Here is a 17,767-nt window from a genome sequence, read left to right as displayed (position 1 = left end):
GCAAATACGGAGAAATTTTAAAGATGGGAACGGAAAATACTCAGAGCTATATATTTTCTTCTTCTTTTTATATAGACATGACTCTGTCTGTTTTTCAATGTGCCTCCAGTAAGTTGTCGTTCCATCGTTTTCCTGGTCTTCCTACTGATCGTCGTCCTATTGGGGAACCGTCTTCTCTCGTCTTTACTACTCTATTTGTTGTCATTCGGCTTATATGATCGTTTCATTCTACTCTTCTATTTCTTACCCAGTTCTTGATGTTTTCATTTCAAATCATCAAGAAGACGCTTTAAAAGATGGCAGCCCACGTCACAAATACGACTACAGTCTTAAGATCGGAGAAGAATAGACCTAAGACCTAATATAAGAAGAAGAATTTGATCAAAAAGATTTGGCCTACACAGAATGTCTTACAAAGTTGGTTTTGGGAAAAAAATTATTATTGATAAAAAGTTCAACATGGTCTAAATATAAAACGTAAAATTAAACCATAAAGTATCAAATTTTTTAGTCCTATACGAGGTGTGTCATAAAATATGAATTGTGCTCAGGAGTAAAATAATTTGTAACTGCCGCAACTATTAACACAGGCGATACGACAGCGTGCGTAACGTAACTAGTAACCAGTGAGCAGGTTAAGTTTACTGCCATATGGCCTTTGACGTCTGCCGCAAATACAGACGAAATGTCAAGAAGTAACAATTCCAGACTGCAACCTATAAAGCCCGATAACAATGTACCATTACCAAACACCGATGCAGAAAACAACTCTTTGATAATATCGAAAATAGTTATTAAACAATATTGATAAATGTTGCACATTAAATTTGAGAAATAGCTTTTCTTTTCAATACAAAATGTTGAAACTAAATAAATAAAATCATTTAACTAAAAATATTAATTTTCTGTCAGCGTATTGTCATAATACAAAATTCAACTCTGCTCCCCAGCGCTCCTATTTGATTTAAAATTTTCGTACCTTTCTTTATCAACATGTGGTATTTACAGTTTATAAAATCTGCTAAATTTCTCTTCTTGCGGTATTAACCCACATATTCGCAACATCAAATATTTCTTATCATCATAAAGATTCTTAATAAAAATTATAGCGGGAGAAATATCTCTTCTGGTAGATCAAACTTTTCTCATACCATTTTATTATGGTGGGTCATAAAATGCAAATGACTGGTTTTATTTTCCAAAAACTTAAAAAATTGCTATCACGTTATTCGACAGTAATATCTTTTTTGTCGATTATGTAGGTAATAAACTTAATTACAAATTTAATGCAATCTATAATTAAACAAGTAAGTGGTTGTAATAAGATTCCGAAGTCAATAAAATAGGAGCATAGTTTTTACGTATTTCAAATCCACTATTACGGAATTATACTTTATACATTTTTATTGTAAAAATCTATTAATTATGGAATAAGTACTGTACGTTTATGAATTTTGCGGATACTAGGGAGTTTAGTGCTGGTGCGTTATTCCTTACTGATAGCAAGTATCAGATCACAGAAAGAATCAGAACGCGTTTGTCTTCCCAACAAGATACTAGTATCAAGGTAGATTGAGTCTGGGCCTTAAGGTCACTCTCATTGGATTCAAGCTGAACGTAAGGGTGATTTTGCCAAAATCACGCGACGTCATTAGCAAACAAACGGCAAGGCTCCTGATAATAAAAATGGTATGTATATATGAAAATACGTATTATTTATACAGTATAGCAAAGATAAACATAAGGAAACTAAATATAAACAAATACGAAAAGATTAAAGAGAGCTCACTACATGAAGGAAGTGATAAACGAATCAGTAAAAGAATCCTTTGGAATTACGAAAATTAAAAAACCAGAAACGAACCAACTTGTAGACACCTAGACGAATGGAAAGGATACATGCAAACAAAAGATCCAAGGGGCAAAGAACTATTATACAGGGTGGTCCTTAAGTAATTGTACAAACAGAAACCGTAGATTCTGCACTTTAAAATATTACGATTTAAACCAACTTTCTTTAAAAAAATGTTGATATTAAGAAAGATACAGGGTGTTAAAGTGGAAATTTAAAATTCTATTTTTCGTTATAACTTTTACGTTTGTAAATATTTATGAACAAAAAATTTACAATTGGATGCTCTTTAGTAGGATAAATTATAATTTTATATATACTTTGATGTAACTGATAGAGGTCGAAACATATGCCACATGTGTGGTATAAATTTGCGCTTAACTATTTTTTTGTTTTTTAAGTTATCTCTATTTGTGTTAAAAAATATTAAAGATACATTATTTTTACAACGAAAAGGTATACTTGTTAATAACTTCAAAATTTAACCGTTTTCGAGATAATCGCATTTTATAAGTCAGCTGCATAATAATTCTTAGTTGTGATATTTGTGCGGTAAAGCAATATCCACTATGGATAAGCATAATTAATAGTTCATTATTATTAAAACAACTCAAAGATGATTATGTAACATCACAAAATGCTTTGTTATAGCTGCTAAATATCTTATTGTGGAGAAGCTTTTATCTTCTTCTTTAGGTGCCGTGTCCGGATTCAGACGTTGGCCATCATCATATTTACAATTTCCTTTTTCTATCGCTTCTATAAGTTTCTATACTGGCGTTGTATTACTTTTTCTCTATTGTAAAATGCTAAGAACTCAAAATATGTGGTTTATGCCAGATAGTACATTCTAGAGAGAGGACAGTGAGAACATACTTAAATACAACTTTACTGGTCGTGGTAGTCATATTTCTTGGCAATGTGGTGAGATATTGATATAATTATTTAATTCATAACAAATCACAAAAGAATACTTATTATTGATTACGTAAATTGTTCACCCATTTTTATTAGGACAATTAGAAAATAGAGCACAGGTATTGAATAGCACACATGTGTCTTGTTTCATAATACTTTTGCTACAAATCTAACCTTAAAGACTCATCATTTTTACAATAACATCATCGTTGGCCTAATAACCGATATTGTTATAAATAGAGTAAACACACAGGCAATTCAGGTCAGCATAATATTAGTTTGTTAGTAAATCATAATAATCTATTTGTTCGAGATGTAATTATAGTTACTCGTAAGCTCAACGTAATCGTATAAATAAGTAATGTCATCGATACGTTATTCCGTATGTATATAAGTAACCAATAAACGAGATACATCACAGTTTAATACATTAATCAACCTTTGTCAATACATCAACAAATAGGATGTAGTTCCATAATATACCAAACAATGTGGATATGTATCCAAAAGAATATATTCATACATTATATATTATAGCCACTACGTAATCCAGAATTTAATCCGCTTGATTTTGGTATATGGGGCGGTTCAACACAACGTGTCTATAAGGATCCCATAAACATTCGCAACCAACTATGGGAAGAACCAAATACTGCAGCAGTTTCTTTAGAACCAATGATGCTATGTAATATGAGACGATCTTTTATGGAATATATTGACAAATGAATTCAAGAAAATGGTGGACATATCGAACATTTGCTTTGACAAAAATTTTAACGTTACTTAGTTTAACTATTTCTTAACTTGGTTTGTAAATAAAATGTTTTGATTATGACTTTAATTTAATATAAAACCTAAAATGTTGAATGAAATGATGTAAAATCCAATTATTCTGTTATTTTGTCAAATGCTATTATTAATTATCCTACTGATACATTTATTTTATTTAATATTTCGTTAACTATTAACTTTAGTTAAAGGTATTTTATACCAAAATTCAAAAGTATTAATGTGTTTGTCTATTTTTCCTTCGTTGCCTGGAGTAATTGCGTTAAATCAGAATTATGCATCTGATTTGTAAAATGAGATTATCTCGCAAACTGTTGAGTTTTGAAGTTATTAACAGGTATATCTTTTTTTTGTTAAAATAATGTATCTCTATTATTTTTTATCACAAATACCGGTAACTTGAAGAGCAAAAAATTTAAATGCTAATTTATGCCACATATGTAACATATGTGGCGCCCTCTACAGCTACATCAAATTATGCATCAAATTATAATTTTTCATATTTAAAAGTACCCAGTTGTAAATTTTTATACATAAATGTTTACAAACATGAAAGTTATGGCGAAAAATAAAATTTTAAATTTTTACTTTAACACCCTGTATCTTTCTTAATATCAACATTTTATTAAAGCAATTTGGCTTAAATCGTAATATTTTAAAGTATAGAATCTACTGTTTCTTTTTGTACAATTACTTAAGGACCACCCTGTATAGCAATGAAAATAATATTTCCAAAAAGACAGTAAGAGATGCGGAACCAAAATCCTGGTAAGAATTTGGGAACAGCTTAAATGAAGATTATAAAAATGACAGTTGATCCTTTTGGAATAAGATTAAAACATTAAGAGAGCAAAAGAGAATAGAAATTAAAATCAGAAAGCCGAGATAAGACTAGCTTGGGCAGCACTCAGGAAAATGAGGTATATACTTGGAAATCATAATATTCCTATAAATTTGAAGAGAAAAAGTTTATAATGCCTGTATATTAGCAGTAGCAATATAATATGGCTTAGAAACGATAATAATTATTTAGTTATGCAAAGAACAATTGAACAGACAATGCTCAGTATTAGTCTTAGAGACAAAAAAAACAAATGAAGAAATCTGTTAAAAGACCAAAGTTGCAGATGTGTTGTATTTGCAGAATTAAAATGGCAATGAACATGTAAGTCGGCAAGATCAAGCTAGATGGACAACTAAACTGGCACACTGGAAACCAGGACATGCAAACTGCAGCATCAAAAGATCCCAGAAGAGATGGCTTGATGACATCAAAAAGTATGCAGAAAATAGGCGGTTTCAAATAGCACAGGTCAGGACAGCATGGAGAAATATGAAAGAGGTCTATGTTGAGGAGTGGACAGAAAGTGGCTGAAGAAGATGTCAAAATTATAAACTGTTGTAAATTATGATTTTGTACACAAAAACTAGGATTTGGCAAATTAAAAACCAGAAACAAAATTATAAAAGGAATACACAAATAATTCGCTAGAATAATTCTATGCAAGAACTAATCCTAAGTTTATGACCACTGTAAGAAAGAGGATTAAAAAAATGTTAATGTAAATAGAGTATGTGTCACCCAAAAGACTTTATTTTAATGAATGCTGCTTTAAGATATTTTAAATTTATTTTCATCAAAGTTCTTAACATGTAGATATCACAACTGATAAAGACAGCTAAAGTAGTAAAATCTGTCTCAATAAGAAAATATAAATTTGAGATTTTTTTAGAATCTGATAAAGAATGAAATTATTTTAAACAATACAAAAAACATCAATTATGGAAATCAGGTGTCAAACAATTATATTTATTATTAATTTCTTTCAATTAAAAACTCGTGACCACTGAGGCCTTGTCTAAAAGCATATAGTGAAAATTGTGTTTTCCGCAGTTTTCGCAATTCTACACAATCATGTATACAGCTTACAGGGCAATGAAATTTTCTAGAACTAAATAAAGCAAAACATTAAATACAAAACTGTTTCTTAATTTCCACAGAATATCCTCAAATTGACATGTTTCACTGTACTACAGCTTCTTCAGGCTATTTACAGTAAAAAACTTATAATGCTCATAGATGGAACATTTATTGGTGCCTGTTAACAGATATTGGGTAGTCTCCCTTATTATGGGAATTTCAACTATAATGGAAAAACAGATATGTGACTAAAATAAGAGTAAAATGTTAATTGTAGCTAGTTGTCATGAAATTCATCATAGTTTGCTAATCAATCATTGACTAAATTTCGATCTTTGAGCATAAAGCTTTGTTCCTTTGAATATAAAATAATAGTTGTTGTTTTGTCCTAAGTAAGGACATTTAACACATTATCCAAATAGCAAAAATTGTTTAATAATTATATATTTAAAAAATTACTTACCTTTTTCGTTCTTTTAGGTTTCGGTTTGACCTTAGCACCACTAGTTTTGACTCCACTAGACACTGGAACATCCTTCTTGACATTCTTCACGACTTTCTCCTCTTTCTTTTCAGCAACTCTGGCTCTGGTCCTCAGTGGCATCCTCCTAGTTTCCCTAACATTTTTAACATTATCTTTAACTGGAGATACAACTTTAGCCTCATTTTTAACTTCAACCTTTTTATTCTTATCACTCTTTTCAGACTCACTGTCTGAATCACTTGAAGGGCCACTATCTGAACTGGACGAAGTTGATTTGCTAGTTGTTTTGGATTGTTCGCTTTGTTTGTTCATACTTTTGTCACCTGTAGGACTTTGCTTTCTAATAGTTAAACACAGACCTGTTTGCGAACTGGTGACTGAAAATTCCGGACTTGGACTGCTGTGTCCACTACGTGAAGATGATCCTTGACTTGAAGTAGAAGTGTCTTCTGAATCTGAAGAGTCTGATTGACTACATGTTTGTGAGGCATCAGTGGAATTCTAAAAAAAAGCTTTGTTTAATTTTTGGAACATCATATCAGATCTTAAGATAATTGTCTACAGCTGGAGGTACTAAAGTATCATAAAATGAGAACCCGCGACAAAAATTTTCTCACAAGTCCAGAATTTCCGCAGATCAGAACAAAAATCTATAAAAATAGTTAAAAATCAATATCATATCTGCTCCTTCTGCATTTTAATAATCTATCTCGAGTGAGTATTTCTATTGTCAGCCTGCACCAGTGAGCAACCAAAAATCAGTTAAATTTTAAAAATTAGTAAAATAAATCTATAAGAAAGCATATTGTCCAGTGTCCAGTATTCAGCCATTAATTTTTCACATAATAAAACAATTCCACTTAATTGTCAAATTTTTGGTTGTTAACGGGAGATGTTTCAGGTATGTCGTAAATTATCCAATGATTTATTTCAAAAATAGTGAGCTCATTGTAAATGTATTAACGTAATATTGTTACTGTTGAAACATTTTGCATTAGTAATAAAAATGGTACAGTAAATAAGGAATTTGGGACATGTATTATCGATAATAAACGGAAAAACCTCATAACAGATTTTTAAACAGTTAATGAACGAATTTGTGGGACACGAATAAAGACTCACATTTTCAACTTATCCATAATAAACATTCACTGTCCAATGAATGAACAAGATGAGGGCACTCATGGATAATTGCCAATTACTAGAGCAAACATATGACATAATAGTTTAAGTGACACAAACACAAAGTTAAGAACTGAAAAAAAAATACATCAGAATAATTGGGAGGCATAGCCTACATAGAGACACGAATGAAAACAGCCAATATCTTATTAACTTTTTTTACCCCTTCAGAGGCATTTCGTCAAAAATACATCTTCATAAGTGTATTTAAATGTTTATGACATTTCTAAATGTGCTGGACAGCCAATTTTATGACAACATGCCCCTGAAGATGGTCTGAGAGTAAAGGTACTTGGACAAGATTTATTAAAAGAACTGTGCTCGATATCTGCCTTCTATTTGTAAAATTTATAGTAAATTTATATTAAAGCGATCAGCAAGAAGCATTTTGGATGTAAAAAGTAGACGAGGGGATGCTGCGGCTCAGACCACCCACCTCCTAGTTCAGGTACACTTCAGATGTAAGATCAGCAGACAGTGACAGGCAAAAGAGAGTCAACTAAGAAAGCAAACTCTAAATTTGAGAAAACCAAATAGACCTGAAACTCAAAAGAAATTTGAAGTAGAAATAAAGAGGAAGCTGACTGAATATAAAGAAAATAAATGAAGATCATTAGAATCGATGCTAGAAACTAAAGAAAGGAAAGTGGACCAATGGTTTAATGATGAGTGTAAGGCAGCAATTAAGGAACGAAATGAAGCACATAATATAATATATTTGACTAGACGAATTAGAGAAAGAAAAATGGTACTTGAAAACAAAAGATGAATAGCTGATAAACTGTGTAGACAAAAAAAAGAGAAAATACATAAACAAACAATTAATGGACATTTAAATAAACATGCATATAAATTGATCAAACAAATAAAACGAGGATATAAACCGAAAACTATGGGATATAAAATAAAAGGATGAGCCCATGGCTAATCCTAAGTTTTGATTATAAAAATTATTTTTAATGATTAACTTATTAATGATTTTTATAAGCAAAACTTCAGATTAATTCAAATTCATTTATTGATGTAATTTTGCCAGTAGTCTAACGTCTAACACACGTCAAAATAAAAGCAGAACAATAGTTCTATTAAAAAATGAAATTCTAATTACATAAAAACAAATATGAGATTGAGTTAAAATAGTTTAAAATTGAAATTTCAGATATTCCTCACTACTATACAATACATTTTTTATTAAAATTTCCTTAATTCTACTTTCAAACTGAGTTTTGTGAGGATTCCTTATCAGGCAATTTGTTATAAAATTTAATTGCCCAATACCCTGATCCAGTTTGACACCTCTTTAGCCTCCAGTAGGCTGGAACAAGATCACATCTGTGTCTAGTGTTATGATTGTGCACCTCTTCATGGGTCCCAAAGCATCCCCGGCTCTCTTAACAAATGTAAGGTTCTCATAGATATACAAGGAGGGCACACTAAGAATTCCCAGGGTCTCATAGGCCAATCTGCAAGTCCCTAAACCCAAGGACTGCAAAAACTCTTATAGCCTTACATTGCAAACCAAAGACTTTCGGCATTTCCACTGAATTCCCCCAGATCAATAGAATAGAAATATGCTTTATTGTCACTGAAAAGTGTACAATTTTATGGACAAAGCTTACAAAAGTAAAAAAAATATAATAATAATAACAATTAAGTAAAATTTACTAAAAGAGATTGCATAATGTCAGATAAGAGTGAAAAATGGCATAAGCTGTTTGTAAGGCCTTGTGTAAAACACCTGATGCTAGATTTCTGAGCATATATAAGTTCTTTGATAGTTTTTTGCTCAGGGACAAGGGACTTTGATAGATCACAGATATGCAAACATGCCTGAGACAATGAACATAGAGTTCAATAGAAAGATGCAACAAGTAATGAAAGAAGCAGACATGAAAAAGAGAAAAATGAAAGAAGCAGCCCTCATCCTACTCGATGAATAAATCCTGTATACACATCATCCTCTATCATACACAATACATATGCAACACACAACACACGTTCACTAAACAGGAACACTCTACACACATACAAATGTTTACAGCACATATTAACAATACCAAACACTCTCAGAGTGAAAAATCAGAGTTTGAAATTTCCAAGTGGCAAAACATCCACCCTCACATCTTTTCAGCCAAATATGGCTGTTGCCTATAATACTGTAGCCAAAAGTGAATCAAGCTTTAATTTTGTGACATGACATAACCTTGTCAACAATCTTGGAGGTTATACAGCGTTTTTCAACAAAAAAATCTAAAGACAAATGACAAACTGTAATTATGACGTCATTACATCAGTTTGCTCAAACTCGTTTGATCAAATATTTGACTGTCTGCACAGACTTAAGAGGATACTTTTTAATACCTTCTTGTTAAGCTTTAGCAAACAATCACTAGATGGGGTTAATGAAGTATGACATGGCAATATTGCTAGAACTTGAAATTTGTTACAAAATTAGCTACTGCATACAGATCTCCTAAATAATTTGTGAAAAGTATGCATTAAGAAAAAATATTGTGAAAAATGAAACTAAAAGTGAAAGTTTTGTTCAGTAAGTCCATGATAACTGACAATGGCAAGGAATTGTTTAGTTCAACATTTGGTTATGTTATGTTAAAGAAATTTTTGAAATGAATCATCACAAAATGCTGTCTTTAATTATTATTGTTTAATAGAATTTTGTTGTAGCAATCCTTTCAGTAATGAATGTTAAGATTAAAATAAATCAATGGTAAGTTCCAAAAACATTACTACTGGACCAAAGACTGTGTAAAATTGTTATTTATTATATTATATTAATGTGTGTTAGTTCAATAAGATTTTAGGCTAAATGACAATGTAAAATTTTGTTTTCGCCTTCTTTTGGATAATTTAGACCAACTGTTGGAAATTAATGATCTACTGAAAATGTATGTAAAATTTACATTTCAATATATATCGTTGGTGCAATGTCACACCAACGAATGTGCAAAATTAGCGTTAGCAGATATCAGACTTTTAAACTTTCAATTAGTTGCTAAAATTCAGGATTTAATGCTACATTTTTTCTGTACTTTTATTAACAGATGTTATAATTATATTTTAGAAATATTATCAGAGATTTACGAAAATATCCAACAATTTTCGAAAAAAGTTAGATTCGTGATTGTGGCATTGTAGATTTTGTAGTAAAATGCATATACGTGAAATTATATCAACCTTTATTATGGTAAAAGTGAACAAAAGAACTTTCAAATATTGAAAACTACAAAGATATAAATAATAATATAGTCAAACACTTAAATCATAGTTTAGAATAATTTAATTTTCGTCTAAGTCCTCGCTTTCATTTGGCTCCGGCATAATTGTCTGTTATATTTTTATCGGCAAAGTTATGATAGTTCTTTGGAATTGATAAATTCGCAATTGGCAACTGCTTATCATAAGCTTTGTTCAAGTCAACTTTTTTGGGTCGCCCACAATTTTTCATGCCGTTTATTTGTTGAAATTCATCTCCAAATTTGTTTTATAGGACATTGTCACCATGGCATCAGTTTTAATGTATTGTAACCAGCAAACTTGTTGCCAGGGAATTTTGTTCACTTTATAGTTCTGTATTCCAAAGGATTTAAAATCAAAGATGTCATCAAACATTATGAATCTGATTTCAAAAGGACATGGATAATATGTTCGAGCATTTCTTATCATCTGAGCCCATTATCTGATAAATAAACAGGAACATATTTTGATTTCTGTTCGATTTTCGAGTAGAGTAAATTACACTCCATCTCGGTATGTCCTGATTCAAAAAACTTGTGACCTATAGTTATTGTCATCTGAGCACATAGCAGTAAAATGTAAATTTTTTTGTTGCTTGCCATTCCCGCCCGACATCATTAGAACCTCAGTAATGTTTGGTTGATTGATAATGTAATTGTAAATACACATGGATATCTCATTTGACTCCCTTTTTCCTTGGGTTTCGTTTCACAGGTAACAGATTCTGTCCTGATTCCCTAAGTTGTAGATAGTCAGGTTGTAAATAGCCAATTTTCGTAGGTAAAATATTTGTCCTGTTGGACTCTCTGGAGTCGTAATCACTGCTTTGAGGTCAAAGTTAAATGATAGTACCTCTGAATTATTCTTTGTCTTCGTCTCGAGCCTCACGAGTTAATTGTTTCCTTAGCATGTGTTTGTGATGAGGCTGTTTTTGTGTTTTTTTCCTCCTCTCTCATATTCATATATTTTAAGCACTTTTTATTTGGTCCTTTTTGTTTGGGTTTATGGAACCCCAAGTTATAAGTTCTTAACACTCGTCCATACTTTTCAAAAGAAACTGGATGGACATTCTGAGCACTTTGATTTGTACGATTTGTGTATAATAGAGACATTTAGTGAAGAATCAAAATACTTTTGGTACTAGAGGCACAAAAATAATGAGACTTTACAGCTGGAAATGAAAGAATGTGCTCACGAATCAGCAGTTCGTCATCATCTTTCAATTTATTATGTGGGACATGTTTTCCATATTATGTGGCCGTTTATTCTTACACACAAAACTGAGAATGTTTAGTTGAAACACGACAACGAATGTAAAACAAATGTAAAATCCACAGCGCCACAAACACAAAAGTCTCACTTTTGTGATATGCACGTTGCAGTTTAACTTAATCACTACTCTGCCACAAATACGAATTGGTACATATGCAATGCATGCATTGCAAACGAACAATACAGACTGACTTTCGTGAAAGTGCATATTTCCTCCCCACCATCTCCTAGCCATTAATCACATTTGTGGTTGTGGCAAAGTATAGGAAAGACTAATAGAATGAGACATTATTAGTGGTGTACTTTGGTTAAAAAAAGAAAATTTTGCACATTCGTGAGTGTGACATTGCACCAACTATATTTTATGAGCATTTTGAGGTCTAAAAATTAGTTCAAGATACATAGATTGCTACCTAGTTCAGGTTCTTCTGATTCATTTATTGCAAGGAATCAGTCTGCATTAATTTTCTTTGGTTCTACAATTAGTTGTGTAATTAGGATCTTCTACAATCTTGTTGTCTCCACATGGCTTTCCAGTCTCTTAGTCCTATTTTATTCTAATATAGTCTTATTTTATCCTAAAATCATCAATTTATCTGTTTCTCCCATCTCATTTTGGATCTTTCTCTTGGTGTACCCATCACTCCCCATTTGGTGATTTTCTTATAATTGCTTCTGGATATCCCCTTTCTAGATGTGCCATTGATATTAGTTTTTGTGTCTTGATAAATCCAACAATTTACTTCCTTTTGATCAATAATTTTTAAACTACTTAGGTTTACTGTGATTGCTATTCTTCAAATCATGTATCTCTCTAGGATTCTTAATCTTTCCTTGTCTTTGTGTTTAAAGCAAATTGGTTCAGCACCATATTACTACTGGTCTAACTGCTGCTTTGTAAATTTTCAGTTTTGTGTTTTTAGTGAGCTACTAATCTTTGAATAAGTTCTTGTGTTTCCAAAAAGTTCTATTTCCTACCAGAATGTGTTAGTTAATTTCTATGCTTGTATCATTAATTCCTTTGACCTAAAGCGCTAGGTAATAAAGTGATGAACTGTTTCTAAACCAGTCTAAAATCTTTATCTCTGTTGTATTAACTGTATTTTTTCTGGAGTATATTAGATAATTTGTTTTATATATTTTGGTTTCTGGTTAAGTCTCTCTTGGATGATTGCTTTCATAAAATTGCAAATTTCTCTCATAATGATGCTGTTGGTGAGTCACCTTGTGTTACTCCAATCACGTTTTTCATATCTTCAAGTAAGTAACCTATTACTGAATTGCCAAATTCTTGCCTAAACTCTTATTAACAAGGAGTTTATGGCACTTTTGAAACATTGCCCCAAAATTTGTATTGTTAAAATGCAAACAAAAAATGGAGATTAATTATCATTATCTAGAGATATCAAGATGTAAAGGTGGCTGCCAATATGATTGTCAGTGTGTCAGAATTTAGTAATTATTTCATATTACCTTTCATATTACAAAATTACTTGTATTTCTACACTGCAATAACATCTCCCAAAATAATTGTATAAAATGAACATCCATGGGAATGGAATTGTTGTTTGTTTAAAACAAAGACCACAATAAATAATTCTGTATATATTTGAAATGATAATTGAGTTGATTGTAAAAATGCTGTAGACCCATAAAAATTATTAGTGTAACATACATTATATTGGAATTATTATAGTTTAAGCACTTACACTAGAATCTGCTTCAGAGTCACTATCTGAATCACTATTCTCATTATTTGGTTGGGTACTGCTAGGTTCAACATTTAATGCCGCAATATCCACTGTGCTTGGCAAATCTCTTTCTTCAGGCTCTTCAGCTGGTTGGTGGACAACCGATGACCACCCAGGAAACAATTCTGTACTGGTCCCATCGTTTGCAGCCATTGTGTATATCCTAAAAACAAGAATATAACAACTAGAATAAACAAAACAAGGAAAACATAGTATTTAGGTATTTTCTTTTAAATTCCAGTTAATTTTAACTTCTTTAGTAATAAAAAATAGTAACTCCTATTAACAACAATGTATATGGAATATCAACCTGCTTTCACAATAGGCTACGAAACACACATAACATTTTCTGAAGATAACCAATGAAAATATTACAGTAGGCCTAAATTTGGAAAATGATCAAATGGTATTATACAATTTTTGATTTATTTTTTAAAATCATTTAAAATCAAAATGGATTTTCAAAAAAGAAGTGTTTGGTTACATTTCGATATAATTTCCAATGAAAAAGCTGAGTGTAATATCAATAATACCAGAAACTGTCTCAATTCAATCGCAAATGGTTACTCTAAACCAAAGCACAAAATTTCTGGGGGTACATATTGACCAAAATTTAGATTTTGGAGTGCATATAAATGAGATATGTAACAGGTTAGCATCTATCTGCTACTCTTTCAGAATAACAGCAAATTATTTGGACGAAAAATGTAAATGAGTTGTATATTTTTCAAATTTTCATTCTGTAATGCGATTTGGAATAGTTTTCTGGGGGGGAAGTGGTAACGCTGAACAGGTTTTTATATTACAAAAAAGAGCAATCAGAACTCTACTTAACTTGAAATACATTGATTCATGTAGAGGTAATTTCAAAAATAAACATACTAACAATTAATTACTATTTAAATGGGAATAAGAGACAATTAAAGGTTAAAATACGTTTATTGACGTTTCAATTTCAACTTCGGAAATCATTCTCAAAATACAAACATTGTAAATGGCTGGAACATACATATATGAATGCTTACTTTTCATTTTTAAAAATAGACATAAATTCTTGAAACACATTACAAATCATAATACTAATACACGAAACAATCTCATAAACTATAATATACCAATACACAGACTAACAGCATCTGAGAAAACCACAGAATATGCCTGTATTAAATTCTTTAATAAACTGCCTTATAGCATCAAAATAGAAACTGACATAAATAAATATAGAAAGTCTGTTCAACTGTTGCTCATACACCTTGAACCATACAAAGTGGAAGAATACCTTCAAGCTGACCTGCAGGGAGACTGAGGGCTCTTATCCGAATCTAAATGTCACTGTTATTATCCTTATATTTTAATATTACTTTTATGTTAAGTGTAGGTTGTTACAGCAACCATTACAAATTATAATTGACACCATTCTCTCTATTGACAATTTATATGTGTGTGTAACTTGTGAATCCTGAGAATAAAGCTTTTTTCTATTCTATTCTATTTGTAAAAAAATTTATTCTTACAAAAATAGAAGTGTACAAAGATACAAAAACATATGAAAAATAAACCCTGCACTAGACACAAGACGAGAAAAGAAGGAAATTGGGCAAACGGAAAATAAAAATATTGATCATATTCATGAGCCAGATCAAACGCTATTTGGAGTATCTGGTAAGTAAATTTTGTTTATTCTAAATTTGAATTAAAATGTAAGCTTTAAATAGTAATCTAATTTTTAAAAGCGAAAATACCAAATATGATTTTGGATTGTTGTTATCGGACATATTGTTCGTAATAATAAGTTTTTTTTTATTTTTAGGCCCACAACATCGATTATGGAACTGCATTGTATTAAAGCAGAAAACAAAAGACCAACAGTGTGCCCTAAAAAACAGTCAAGTTTACAGTGATTTATTTTAAAGTCACGACAGAAAACAATCAATGATCTTGTATTGGATATGATGTTAACGAATTTACAGCCATTTTCAATTGTATCAGATCTTGGATTTCGAAAGCTTGTAAATGAATTGGAACTATCATACATATTACCTAGCAGGGCTACGATCAGCCAATCTCTTATGCCTGCAAAATTTGACGAAGAATGTCAAAACTGAAGCAACTCCTGGAAACTGCTGAACATGTCATGATAAGTACTGATGGCTGGACCTCTATCACCATGGAAGGCTACATGGCAGTGACAGGCTATTTCATAATGAAAGACTGGAAATTTTATGGATGTTTACTTTGTCTTTCAACTGTAGAGAACAACATACTGCAGAATGGAATATCTTATTGAAAATACATGCAATTAGTACAGACGACACACAAATGAGCAGCTACTAGACTGATATCATGGGATCACATTCCTTGTTTTGCCCATAGAATAAATTTAACTGTTAGAGATGTATTAAATAAATATGGAAGACTTGCAAATAAAATCAAAAAACTTTAGATTTCTTTCACTGAAGTTTGAAGCGTGACTGCTAAACTCATAGCTACTTACTCCTGACAGAACCACCTTAAAGTTGATTAATGATGTGGCAACAAGGTGGAAATTGACATACTATATGTTTGAGAGACTAGTTACATTATCGAAACCTTTGGATGCAACATTTGGCCTTTTGCTCAATCCTATTAATCTTCCAACTGAAGACGAATGGACGGTATTAAAAGATCTTTGCCTTATTTTAATGCCTCTTGAAGCAGTTACTGTTGAAATGAGCTCAGAAACGCAAGTAACCCTTTGCAAAGTTATACTTATTACAAAAGGAATACTTTCGTCTTTAGAATGAATTAAAATTCAAGTATTTAATCAAGCGAGAATAACTGTAATAAATTCTCTGCTTGCCTTAATCATTGCCTGCTTTGGAAATCCTGAAAACAATATTATACTGGGTAAAGCTTTTTTCTTGAATATGAAATTTAAAACAATGGCATTGAGCAACACAGACATTTTAAAAAGGGTTCAAAATCAAATTCAGGATGAACTAGTTCATCTTATAGAATATCAATCTGCTGAAAATAAACCAGTTAATGAAACATATGAAAATATCAAGAAAAACCTGTCACATAATATAGAAAATTACAATATGATTTGAGAGGATTTTGATACATTTGCAAAAAACGCTTTGCATGTGAAAGTCCAACAACAGTTGCCATCGCTGATATCAAAATGTTTTCTGAGCAAACCTCTCGCTTTGTTGTCCAAGAGGCAAAGAGAGTCCCTGGTTATCTAAATTATCCAAAAAGTATTTAAGCATATGGTGTGCCATTTATGTTACATTCAAATGCATATTTTCTAAAGCCGGTCAAATAGTTGCCAAATGCATAAAAAGATTAAAATCAAAAAATGGAGAAAAGCTACTACTTTTGCATTGTAATAACGATTTATCACAATAAACAACTTTTATTTTTTCGATTGTATTTTATTTTGTATTTTTCTTTTGCTTTATGAAAATAAAGTAGTTTTTATTATGTTTAATAAAATTCCAGTTAAACAAGTTCGGACTATTTTTATATATTATAAGTATTGAAGACTATTATCATTACCTTCTAAATACTTATCACTAAAGTCACAAATATTGTACTCTAACTGAAGACTAAAAGTGGCAAAAGTAACAAGTATAAAGTACTTGGTATTGATATTTAAATTAATGAATTGTTACGAATATTACAACTAATGAAAATTTACATCACTACATTCATATTATTTTGTACTAAGAAATACCAAATATTATAGCTAAAAGTGTCAAAAACAACCCAAATTTTTTGGTACTTGGTTTTTGGTAAATGACTAATACAGGTTTATACAGTTTTTTTTCATATTTGAAAAAAATGGTTTTCATTAAAATATTTTTTATTTACACTGATTCAATTCATGTCCTCAAGACTGTTATTATAATTAAATAAGCCCTAGTATTATTTCAAACTTTTAAAAATACAATTTTCAAAATCAAAAACAGTTTCGTCATGATGGGTTTGCACTTTTATTTTGGTTGCAATCAGAACATCAATAACATTTTTACTTCTATTCCGCTCAAAGAAACTTTCTTTGCAAGAGATTTCACAAGAATTTTTTGCAAACACTAGAAGTGAATATATTTCTTTATATTTGGTTTTACCAATTACTTAAATGACACTTAATTCATATATGATCCCAGAAAAAGGAATCAATTATTTTTTTATCAACACAATCCAATAATGCAAGAATAGTACAGAACAAGAGAAAAAAAAGTGCCAGTCATTAATATGCATTAAAATTCGGCACAGCAAAAACAAAAAAATACCAGACCAAACAAAAGAAGTATTATTTTTAATATTGTGATATACATTCAATATTACTAAACAATTAA

The 17,767-nt window shown here is 30.8% G+C and overlaps 1 protein-coding gene across 1 annotated transcript in view; it reads right to left on the bottom strand.

The window, feature by feature from the left end:
- ash1 (histone-lysine N-methyltransferase ash1) overlaps window positions 1-17,767 on the bottom strand; it is a 157,914-nt gene that overhangs the window by 138,888 nt on the left and 1,259 nt on the right. The window contains exons 2-3 of the mRNA XM_072529500.1: window positions 13,383-13,587; window positions 5,944-6,465 (exon numbers count right to left, since the gene is read on the bottom strand). Coding sequence (XP_072385601.1) covers window positions 5,944-6,465; window positions 13,383-13,577 — 717 coding nt within the window. The 5' untranslated portion in view covers window positions 13,578-13,587. The remainder of the gene's footprint in view (window positions 1-5,943; window positions 6,466-13,382; window positions 13,588-17,767) is intronic.

This window comes from Diabrotica undecimpunctata, chromosome 4 (genome assembly GCF_040954645.1).
Source record: "Diabrotica undecimpunctata isolate CICGRU chromosome 4, icDiaUnde3, whole genome shotgun sequence".
NCBI lineage: Eukaryota > Metazoa > Arthropoda > Insecta > Coleoptera > Chrysomelidae > Diabrotica > Diabrotica undecimpunctata.
Note: the sequence above shows the minus strand (reverse complement) of the source record. Positions and strands in the feature narration are given on the sequence as shown.